This window comes from Dasypus novemcinctus, chromosome 3 (assembly GCF_030445035.2).
Source record: "Dasypus novemcinctus isolate mDasNov1 chromosome 3, mDasNov1.1.hap2, whole genome shotgun sequence".
Classification (NCBI taxonomy): domain Eukaryota; kingdom Metazoa; phylum Chordata; class Mammalia; order Cingulata; family Dasypodidae; genus Dasypus; species Dasypus novemcinctus.
The window spans coordinates 75553666-75566372 of NC_080675.1; the positions used below are offsets into that span (position 1 = coordinate 75553666).

General features: G+C 36.2%; 1 protein-coding gene across 1 annotated transcript in view; it reads left to right on the plus strand.

Moving 5' to 3' along the window:
* Window positions 1–12707, plus strand: part of SEC23A (SEC23 homolog A, COPII coat complex component) — a 90391-nt gene that overhangs the window by 53646 nt on the left and 24038 nt on the right. The window contains 3 exon segments of the mRNA XM_058293538.2: window positions 4334–4423; window positions 5870–5976; window positions 8447–8600. Of these exon segments, the coding sequence (XP_058149521.1) occupies window positions 4334–4423; window positions 5870–5976; window positions 8447–8600 (351 nt within the window).

The following is a 12707-nucleotide window of genomic DNA, read 5'->3' on the forward strand; positions in this document are numbered from 1 at the left end:
AACAGGTCCTTACAGTTCAGTGCCCCACCTTCTGCTCCACTGAAGAAGTCCCTGGGGACCCAGCCCCCCAAGAAAGCTGCAGAGAACAAAGAGCCAGAGGAAAGCAGCGAGGACAGTAGTGATGAAACTAATTCAAATTCTGAGGAAGAAAAGGTAAGGAAGTTAAGGTAGTAATCCTTTTCAAAGTAACCACTAATCCAAATCCAGCAAAGAAGGCAGCAGAAAGCTCATCAGACAGCTCAGACTCTGACAGCATTTAGGATGAAGTTCCTGCCAAGCCAGTTAGTACCACCAAGAACCCTTCAAGTAGGGCAACTGTGTCACTACCAAACAGCCTGCAACTTAAACCAGCTGCAACTTCTAAGCCACCTGCAGTTCATTGGTGGAAGCCTCTGGCCAAATGACTGATAGCAGCTCCAATGAGAAGGAGCAGTTCTAGTGAAGAGGAGAAGGAGAAAATGACAGACTGTGGCCACATCTAAGTCCAAGGTTATGACCAAAGTAACAGCATCTCTGCCTGCCAAAGAAACCCCTCACGGTGGTGGGCCAGCAGCTCTGATTCAGACAGCCCCAGTGGTGAAGAAGAGGTAGAGAAAGAAAAAAGACCTTTCAACTACCAATTTAAAAGAAGCCACAAGGGAGCAAATGTGGCTTAAGCAACTGGGTGGCCACCTCCCATATGGGAGGTCCTGGGTTGGGTTCCCAGTGCCTTCTAAAGAAGATGAACAGATGCTACAACCAGAAGCTGCAGGCGCCGCAACAAGCAGATGCCACAACCACCACAACCAGGAGATGCTGCAGATGCTGCAGCTGGCAGATAACACAACCAATAGGGAGTGGAAGTGGCTCTAGTGGATGGGCACTCGCCTTCACATGGGAGGTCCTGGGTTTGGTTCCCGGTACCTCCCAAAGAAGTTGAGCAGACAACGAGCAGAAAAGACAAAGGAACCATCTTGGGGTGTGGAAATTAAAAAACAGAATCCACAGAAGGCAGCAGGAGCTGTAGCTCCTTCCAAGTCAGCCTTCAAAGAAAGTAAAGGCTGAGAGCAGCAGCAGTTCTTCTGATGACTCCAGTGAGGAGGAGGAGAAGCCAAAGGGCAGTGGTACCCCACGGCCACAAGCACCCAGGGCTAATGGCACCTCTGTACTAACTACCCAGAACTGAAAAGCAGTCAGCGATAACAGTGAGGAGGATGAGGAGGAGGAATAAAAGAAAAAGGTGAAAGTGGCAGTTTCCAAGCCAGGTTCAAGAAAGAAGCAGAAGCAGAATGAAGCTGCCAAGGAGGCAGAGACTCCTCAAGTCAAAAAGCTAAAACTCCAGACTCCCAACACATCATTCCCATTCTGAAGGGTCAGGGAAGAAGAAATCAAGGTGGATGAACAAGTGGTAGACAACTCCTACACCAAGCGAGGGAAGTGAACCATTCAGGTTCTGAAGTTCACCAAAGGCAAATCCTTCTGTATGAGAAAGCCAAGAAGAAGCAGGTACTAGGGGACTCCATCTCTGGCCAGGTCATTTCCATTAAGTTTGATAGTGAGTAACCTGGAGCCATCTGTGGTGTAGCAGGGGTGATGATGAGGGAACCACTTACTTTCCCCAGTAGCCTAGGAACTCTCACTGCTCTTAGGGGAGGGTCTGAGCGATGACAACAGTTTAGAGTAGATCTTAAGACTTTGCAACTTAACATCCTCCTTGAACCTTTTCTGTGATCCTCGTTTTGTACAGATTGATTTTTTAAAAATTAATTTATTGAAATATATCACCTACACACAAACATACATAAACAATAACATACATAAACACCTTACATTGTTGTCACTTTTAACTAATGATTAAAGAGCATCGTCAAAATATTACTACTAACCAAAGTATTTTCCCCCAACCGTCCCCATTATTATTATCTTTATGTCATTTATATGTGAACATACATAAACAATTAAGTATATAGTAAAAGTTGTGAACTTAAAAGCAAACATGCATAACGTCATACAGGGGTCCCATATATCAACCCTCCACCAACACCTTGCAATGTTGTGAGATGTTTGCTACAAGTTGCAAAAGAATATTGTCAAAATCTTACTACTAATTATAGGCCTTATCTTACATTTGGTGTGTTTTTCCCCCAGCACAACTTGTTATTATTTTTTAGATATATTTTTTATGACAAATTGTAAACTTACAAAACAATCGTGCACATATGCAGAATTCCCCAACGACACCCCTCTATCAACATACCACTCTGTGGTGGAACATTTATTACAGATAAGATAATACCATCTGATTATTACCATGTCCATAGTATACATTTGGCTCACATTTTCCATAATGCCCTATTAGTGCAGATTGATTTTTGAGTGTTAAGTAGCAGGGCCAAGCTAAGGGAGTGCTATTTTAAAAGAATTGGTTTTAGTTGTCATCCTCTTCTCCCTGTTCTGTGGAAGTCCTCATATTAGAAATTCATACATTTTATATTAAATCCTTTTCTATTGATTTTTTTTGTTGTTGTAGATTTCAGAGGCAGGTTCCCATGATAAACGCTTAGCTGTAGTTCAAGACATAATAAAGGTCACTTGTGTGAATTTTTATAATTGATTTGGAGGTGAATTCTGCCTTTATGAGTACCAGTGGGGTCTGTGTCTTCTCTCTTCAACCCCTCAAAGCCCTGGAGAAGAAAAATTAAAGAATGGTTAACATATACATATATGTCTGTTAAGCACTATGTATTTCTTTCTTCACTTTAGATCTGGGGCTGAAGTTTTCAGCCAGCATAGACTTAGGATAAAATTCACTGTTTTGTTACAGGCAAAATTTAATGTGGTATAAATGCTGTGGGTCAGTCAGAAGTTTTTTCTGTACTTTTATCATTATTACATAGTGTTTGCAATAAATGGCTTATTTTTTTCTTTTAAAGAGGTACTGGGGATTGAACCCAGGACCTAGTACATAGGAAACAGATGCTCAACTACTGAGCTACATTCAGTCCCCAGTGAGAGTTAGGTGTTTCGATTTTTTTTTTTTAGGAGGTATTGGGGATTGAACCTGGAACCTCATGTGGGAAGCAGGTGCTCAACCATTTGAGCTACATCTACTTCCCAAATGACTTTTTAAAAAATGACCAACTGCTGGGTGTGGGGAACGGGAGGAAGAGATGAGATGTGGAGGCGTTTTCGGGACGTGGAGTTGTCCTGGATAGTGCTTCACGGACAATTACGGGACATTGTAGATCCCCCCAGGGCCCACTGGATGGAACGTGAGAGAGTCTGGGCTATGATGTGGACCATTGACTGTGGGGTGCAGTGATGCTCAGAGATGAACTTACCAGGTGCAATGGATGTGTCATGATGATGGGAGAGAGTGTTGTTGTGGGGGGAGTGGGGGGCGGGGGCGGTGGGGTTGAATGGGACCTCATATTTTTTTTAATGTAATTAAAAAAAAATAATAAATAAATAATTAAAAAAAAATGACCAAAAAACCCTGACAAAGTTAACAATTAAAGGCAAAATATAGAGATACTAAAAAGATCAGTGGTTGTTGTGGGTTCAGGTAGGAGGGAGGGAAAAGTGGAGCAAGGGCATTTTTAGGGCATGGTGGAGACATGACATTATGCATTTGTTAAAAACCATATAGCTGCATAGCACAAAGAGGGAATCTTAATATAAGTAATAGACTTGAGTTACTAATAGTTTATCAATATTGATGTATCAGTTGTAACAAATATACCACACTAATAGAAGATATTAATAGTACGGGAAATGTGTGTGGGAGGTGTGTATGGGAACTCACTGTACTGTCTGTGCAATTTTTCTGTAAACCTAAAACTGCTCTAAAAATAAAGTTTATTATAAAAATTTAATGGCAGTTTGTATGATAAAGATATATATCGAAGGAGTTTTCCTGGGGATCAGATTGCTTAAATTAAACAATTCTGATGCAGAGAAATGTGTTCATATGTAAATATATTATGTATTAAATTAGTATCTGTTCACAGAGATCAAATAGTTGGATAGAAGAATATTGTTAGTTGTAATTATTCATTAAATGATGTATACTTTTAAAGACTACAATAGGAAGAACTTGTATCAATATTTTTTAAATTTACTTAACAAGAATTTGAATTATCTTACAACTTTATTATATAAAAACTGCTTAGTTTTATTTCACAATTCAAAAATTTAAGCTTTTAGCATTTGTTGAGTTAGTTAGAATCCTGAAATAGCTTTTCAAATTTTTGTTTCTGCTTTTCTCTTTCTTCCACCCTCTTCAACTTAGGATATGTTATAGTAATAAATTGTGTTCTCTGGTTTTCAAGCTTACTGTATTTTATTCTCACAGGAGATAGGAACAGGTGGCACTTGTCAATGGAAGATATGTGGACTCAGTCCCACTACAACCTTAGCCATATATTTTGAGGTTGTCAATCAGGTATGACTTTCTGTATTTGAATGTAGAGAAACATATTGAACAAGTATTGAATTTAGACCATGAATATTTCATATTTCTTTTTTAGTGGTAAATACGACTCAAAGTTTATCATTCTGTTTTGGACTTTATATTTGTCGTTTTCTGTTTCTCAAGACTAAACTTCTTCATGAGAGGATATATGGTAATAGAAAGAGATGTCAGAGGAACCTGCGAATGCCCAATCTTGGGCAACCCAAATTTCAGCCTCAGTTTTCTTTCTTTTTCTTTCTCCTATGAAATAAAATAATCCTAAATTCCCTTCCAGGTATAATTTTTTTTTTTTTTTAAGAGGTATTAGGGATTGAACCTAGGACCTTGTACACAGGAAACAGGTGCTCAACCACCACTCCCCCAGCTATGCATTTTTGTAATTATATAAATCTAGCTATTCCTAGATGTCTCATGCTACATAATGACTTATGAGTCCTCCTACAAGAAAGTCTAATATATCAAAATCCTTAGAAAAACTGTAAGAAAATCATATTTAGAAAAAAACCTTTTCTGGCACAAGAGGAAATGATCATATTAAAGAATAATAACAGTTTATAAAATACTGTCTTATATACCAATAGTTGTTAAGCATAAAATGAACCACAAAGTATTGTCATTCTTCCTAAGACAGTTACAAGATTTTTTCTTTTTTAAACAGTTGAAGTTTGTGAAGAAGAGAGTGGCTCTTACTGACAAAGAAGCAAAGCAAGAATGTTTATTTTCAGAAGACATGTAGATGGTTTCCCTAGTGATCACTTGCTATTTCTTTCTGAGGATCATTGTCACATATTTTTGTTGTTGTTTTTAAAAGCAGTTTTATTGAGATATAGTCATATACCATAGAGTCTATCCAAAGTGGATAATGCATTGGCTTTTAGTATAATCATAGTATTATGCATTCATCACCACAAAAAATTTCAGAACAATTTCATTACTCTAAATTGTTGTGATATATTATTATTAGTTTCTTCCCATTAATGGTCTTACACTGGTCCTTGTTCATGATGTAATTAACTGCTTTCATCTTCCATAGCTAGGAGAGGAGGACTTAGCTTAGTTTTTCTTTATCCAGTTACTCTTGGGCCTACACTGACTCACTTAGGCGTTTCCTTGTGATTATTTCTTTATTATTCTCTCTTCACTTTGTTCTTCCATGTCCCTCTGTTTGAACTATATATTACTTAAAATTGGTTCTTTAGCTGGACTCACTTCTCTCATCCTTCATCATTTTTCCCCTTTCCCAAATCCACTCCTTTTTTTTTTTGGCAAATCAAAACTGTTTTGTATTTACTAAAACAAACACCTGTCTAGTTGATTTTAGAAAGAGCTTTTATAGTGCTAGGCTGTGTTATTCTATGATTATCTAACAACATGAAATAGATTTTTCTTAATTTTTTTTTCTTTACTTTTACCCAGCATAATGCTCCAATTCCTCAAGGAGGGCGTGGTGCAATCCAGTTTGTGACTCAGTATCAGCATTCAAGTGGGCAGAGACGCATCCGAGTGACCACCATTGCTCGGAAGTAAGTTGTATTTGTTAGAAGTTTGTTAATGATTTAATGTATCTATTAAGCTGTTTTGATTGTCCCAAACTGGGTTCCTGTTTTGGGGGGAATATATGACTAGAAAGTGAGCACATAAAAATAATACTATTTCTTTATTTCTTTCTTAACTAATTTATTTGCTAGAATATTCCTTTTTTAAAGCTGTAAAAGCAGTTTTTAAAATGTATTCCTGAAACAGTCTTCAAATCATTTCTTATTTTTAAAAATCTCATTCCCAAGAGAGGAGTAAAAAACAAACATTAATAAGCAATGATAATATGTCTATGTGATACACTGTATATAAATTATGTAATAATATAACATGCTGATAGAATTAATTTGCAGTTGGTGATAACATTCTTAGTTACTTTTATCACATGTTCTTTTTCAAGTGTTATTAGTCATGTAACACTCTGACCAAGTCTTTGTTCAGGTTTTGTTTTGTGGACTAGGCACTGTTGTAGGAGGGAGTATGTAACTTGAACATATTTGATCTCCTATATAATAGTATGGTATAGATGAGTCCTTAAACTATCTATGGTGAAGGACCAGATACTGCCCGCCCCCCATTCTTTGGGGATGAGTACTTTGATTGGAAATGAATGACTAGGGGGAATACTCACACACACACATAAACACATGTTTTTATTTATTTAAGGAATTGGTTCATATGTTTGTGGAGGCTGGTAAGTCTGAAATTTGTAGGGCACACCAGCAGTCTGGAAACCTGGAGTTGATATTTGTAGCCTTGAAGCAGAATTTTTTTTTTTCTAGAAACTTCAGATTTTGCTCTTGAGGCCTTCAATTAATTGAGTGAGTGTTGATTGTAGATGTTAATCCCATCTACAAAATACCTTTACTGCAACATCTGGGATAGTGTGTGACCAAAAAAATGGACACCATAGCCTAGCCAAATTGACATATAACATTAACCATCAAAATATATATTCAATTTGTTTGCACATAATTTATTAGGCTGTATGTAGTGTTATATTATGATGCCATTTATATAACTCTCTCTTACCAAAGCACCATTTTTTCACATTAATTTATCTTGAATATCAGTAATTTTTAATAATTAATATTTGTTCCCTTTATTTACTAGGAATGGGATTTTAGGGGCCTAAGTAAGTGTATTTGTTAATAGCCATGTGGAAATAAGTAGGACTCAGGTTCCTGAGAAAACATTCAAAATTTACCCTAATTTTCCTATAAAAAATAACTTTGATCTGAAAAATTTGACTTGAAATTAGTAAGAATCATGGTTAAGGGGGTGTTGGAAATGCAAAAGAAAGGCTAAAAAATGTAAGCAAGCCCTTTAAACTTGACTTGAAAAGCAAACCTTTTAGAACATAAATTGTAATTCAGAGCTAAATAGGTAATAGTCACTAAATTTGCGTGTACTTATCTGCTAATGTATTTCTACTACTGAATCATTATATTTTCAGAAGAAAAATGTCTTCATGTTTCAGTTTAAAGCAAGTGAATATCATGGTCATCCATGTTGGGAAAATACTGATTTAAATAATTTTGTTTATAGTTCTGTAATTTTTTTAGTACCTTGATTTTTAAAATTAAATAAAAATATTAGATAGTTAAATAATTAAATTAAGCTATTATAATCACTAACCCTTAAATTGCTTTAAAAATAACTTTCAAAGTTAACTGTTCTCTTTCACCATTCTTATTCAGCCTCTTACTGTTTCATTAGTCTAAGATACTCATACTCAATAAATAACTACAAAATATTAAAAAATTATCTATTGAAAGCAAAGTAAAGGTAGAGAAAGTAGGGAGAAGAATTTTAGTATTACTCTCTGAATTCCCTTGGGATTACTTTTATATCTGAGTGATGTTAAAGTGGTCCAGCATTTATTTTCAAGAAGGCTATAAATATTATCAATCTTGCTTAACGTAAATTACTTTATAACTAGGGTCAGCTGGAGTATTACCAGATATATCTATGAAAAATTAAACGAACAAATGAAAACTCTTGCTTCGTCTAACCAGGACCAGTTTGACTAGATTGAATTTATAGAACATTTGAATTTAAGAAATTAACTCTTTTATACATGGCATCAAATTAATATTTGACAGTAGACTGAAAATTTTCACTTAATGACTTTTGATTACTTTTAGTCAGTGTGATAATAGAAAATACAAGGTAATTTTAATTTATGTAATTTTTATCACAAATGATTAAGTTAAGGATCAATGGGAAAACATTTATTAGATTTGGATATACTTTCCTGAAAAACAATGACTACTATACTGAAGCTGCTATTAATGATTTAAAAAATTTTAATTTTTCTAGGTAATATTGGAATTTTGAAATGCTGGTGGTATTACCGAAATGATCTTTCTTATTTTTAATTTAAATCCATGTGATGGTGTGATATTGTGAATGTAATAATTCAGCAGCATTTCTGTGCTTTTTTCTTGTCTTTAGCTGGGCAGATGCTCAAACTCAAATCCAAAACATCGCTGCTTCTTTTGACCAGGAAGCAGCTGCTATTCTTATGGCCCGGCTGGCAATATATAGAGCAGAAACAGAGGAAGGGCCAGATGTGCTTAGATGGCTAGACAGACAGCTCATTCGACTGGTAAGAAGTAAAAATTGTGCTTTTCTACATCCATATATCATTTTTTAAAATTAAAAAAAAATATTTTAAAAGAAATTTTAGGTTTTATAAATTTTACATAAAAAATATAGGGATTCCCATGTGTTCCAATCCCTTCCCCTCCAGCACTTTCCCACATTAACAGCATCCTTCATTAGTGTGGTATATTTGTTACAATTGATGAATACATATTGAAGCATTGCTACTAACCGTGGACTGTAGTTTACATTATAGTTTATGACATAATATATAATGGCGTGTATCCATCATTGCAGTGTCATGCAGGCAATTCCCTTGTCCCGAAATGCCCATATATTACACCTATTCTTCCCTCTCCCTCCACCTTAGAACCTCTGGTGGCCATTGCCTTTATATCAATGATAAAAGTTCTTCCATTGCTAGAATAATAAGAAGTCTATAATAGAATAATAATAAGTCTACTTTGTTTCTAATTGAGAGGGGGCTTAGATTCATGGGGCAGATGGATGGAATTATCTTCCTTGCAATTGCAGACACTCTTTGTTCCTTGGGATGAATGTTGTCCATTCACCTTCTCCTTGTTAGTTGTCCTGGGTGAGTCCAGTGATTCAGGTCTGTAGTAATGTTTGTGGCAGATAATCTTCATCAAAGTATTTTACAGTCCTAACTGAAATACTGTGTAGGGACTTCTGGTCATATTTTTGAGGAAGGCTTAGTAATGAATAGTAGCATTCAATTATCCCTTCTGTTGAACTAGAAAAAATCCCTCTCTCCCTCCCTCCCTCCTGCCTCTCCTCCCTTCCTCCCTCCTTGCCTCCCTTCCTTTCTCCCTCCTTTCTCCCTTCCTCCCTTCCCTCCCTCCCTTCCTCCATCCCTAGCCTTCCTCTTTCCCTCCCTTCTTTTTATATAATTTTTTTTTTATTTTGGGGGGAGGGTTGTTATGAAATTAGTTCCAAATTTAATCTTCAAATACTCTGTTTTTACTGCCTTTTTTGGAGCATAGTTTTCATTGCTATGGCTTTAATTTTCTATTTTTATTTTAGTGTATTTATTTTATATAATGCCTTTTAAAAGAAAGTAATTGGGGTATAAAATTATGCATATTAACATATAAAAATATAGATAAATCTTGATTATATGGACCTAGATTACCAAAATGTGCTTTAGCAAAATTACAGGTAACGTTTGATTTATTTGCCTTTTTAACTCACATTATGACATGGAGTACTTAATTAAGCTCCTTATTTATTACATATGGGAATAACTTTAAAAAAAACAGTAAACTTGACATCTGACTTGTTCCAGTAAAATTTTAAAGGGACACATTTTGAATTACCTTGAGAGAAGTATATCTTATTTATTTCCAGTTAAAACCAAGGAGGAATATGCAAGGAAAGTTGAAGCCCTAGTTCTTCTAGTACGAATTTTGCGGGGGTTTCATTTAATTTCAGTGAATTTAAACATCAGTAATTATTAATTACCTTCTTTTTTTTTTTAAAGATTGGTTTATTCCACATCCTGCCTCCCCACCCCCCCCAATCTCTTGTGCTTACTGTCGGCTCTCTGTGTCTGTTCACTGCCCATTCTTCTGGGTCTGCTTGTCTTCTCTTCTCATCTTCTCTTTAGGAGGCCCTGGGAACTGATTCGGGGACCTTCCAGTGTGGGAGAGAGTCACTCAGTCCCTTAGCCACCTCAGCTCCCTTGTTTGTTGTGTCTCTCATTGTCTTTCGTTACATTATCTTGTTGCATCATTTCTCTGCATGGGCCAGCTTGCCTTCACTAGGAGTCTCTGGGAATCGAACATGGGACCTCCTATATGGTAGATTGAGCCCAATCGCGTTAGCCATATCTGTTGCCTATTAATTGCCTTCTAATTCAGATAATCTTTGCTCTTGAACTTCAAGATTAGTATAATTTTTCAAGAATTGACAACATATTCTTTTTCTCAGTCCCAGGAAATCAATGAAAATAATAGCATCAATTAAAAAAAGCGGTCACATGTGTATTGATAATAGAACTATTCTGACAGCCATTGCTCAGTGAAAAAAAAGCAAGTTGCAGGACAGCATGCGGTAGCCAGCCTCCAAGATGACTCACAATAATTGTTATTATCCTTTTTTAACATCTTTGCTGAGATAAAATTTAACACATAAAATTTACCTCTTCCACCCCACAAATGAAACAATCTTATGTTCCCTAGTCCCCATCCCCTTGTAGCCTCCAATCTCCTTCCTTTCTGTGCACATTTGCTGTTTCTAGTCATCTCTAGTGGTTTTTTTTTTTTTTAAGATATAGTTATTTTATTTATTTCTCTCCCCTCCCTACCCCCATTGTCTGCTCTCTGTCCATTTGCTGTGTGTGTTCTTTTATGAATGCTTGGATTCTTGTTGGCAGCACCAGGAACCTTTGTCTCTCTTTCTTGTGTCATCTTGCTGCGTCAGCTCTCCTTGTGTGCAGCGCCACTCCTGGGCAGTCTGTGCTTCTTTCTCATGGGGCAACTTTCCTTACGGGGCATACTTGTGCGTGGGGCTCCCCTATGTGGGGGACACCCCTACATGGCATGGCACTCCTTGCCTGCATCAGCACTGTGTGTGGGCCAGCTCACCACACATGTCAGGAGGCCCTGGGTTTGAACCCTGGACCTCCCATGTGGTAGGCGGACGCTCTGTCAGTTGAGCCAAACTCACTTCCCTCTATTGTTATTACACTATATATGTATATGTCCTTATGTGTCTTTCTTATTTCACTGAGCATACTGTTTTCAAGGTTCTTGCATATTGCAGCATGTCTTAGACCTTTATTTCTTAGGGGTGAATAATATTTGACTTTGTATATTAGCACATTTTGTTTATCCATTCATTTGTTGATGGACACTTGGGTTATTTCCACCTTTTAGCTATTGTGAACAATGGTGCTGTAAACATTGGTGTACAAGTATCTATTTGCAATCCTGTTTTCACTCTCTTTGAGTATATGCCTGGAAGGGGAATTGCTGGATCATATAGTAATTCTTTAACTTTTTGAAGAAGTGCCATATTGCTTTCCACAGTGGCAGCACCATTTTACATTGCCACCAACAGTGCACCAGAGTTTCAGTCTCTCCTCGTCCTTGCCAACACTTGTTATTTTTCCATTTTTAAATATTGACAAACTTTGTGAGTTTGAAGTGGTATCTCATTATGGTTTGGATTTGCTTTTCCCAATTGGCTAATGATATTAAGCATCTTTTCATATGCTTATTGTCGGTTGTATATCTTTGGAGAGATGTCTGTTCAAGTCCTTTACCTATTTTTAAATTGGGCTTTTTCTTGTTGCATTGTAAAAGTTATTTATATATTCTGGATCTTAAGCCCTTATCCAATATATGGTTTAAAACTCTCTTCTCCCATTCTACAGGTTGTCTTTTCACTTTCTTGATATTGTCCTTTGCACAAAGATTTTTAATTTTGATGAAGTCAAATTTATATGTTTTTTATTTTGTTGCTCTTGATTTTGGCATCATATCTAAGAATGCATTGCCAAATTCCAGTGATTTTCCTCTGTTTTCTTCTCTTTAGATCATTGATCCAATTTGAATTTACTTCCGCTTCTCATGTGATGTACAGGTTTATTTTAGAAGGTGAAAATTAAGAAGTTTTCCTCTTTAGTGTGAAATCTGAGCTTGTTTACTGTACTAAATTTCAATTGAAATAGCACACAGGGATTTAATTTTTAACTGAAATGTGATGATTTTTGTTCTTCTGAAAATAACTTGCTTACACATGTAAAAGTTGAAAAGTGAACAAAATATTTATTGCTTACCTATGGATGGCAAGATACTCTCCTTTCACTGCAATCCAGAACTTGTCTAGGGGGTTGGTGAGTAAATCTTATCTTGAGTATGTGATCATATTGTAATTCATAAGTTCTTCCTTATATTCTCAAAGTCAAATTCACAGGTCTAAAGAAGATTCAGAGAAAGGGCCCCTCAGTCACACACTGTATTGAAAAGGAGGGAAAATATCGTTCATTTTTGTTATGCAGTTCTTGTAGTTTTCAATTAAAATTGAGACGTGCAGATATCAAGCTTAAGCAGCAGTAGAAACAATTGAAATCACTTATTTACTTCTA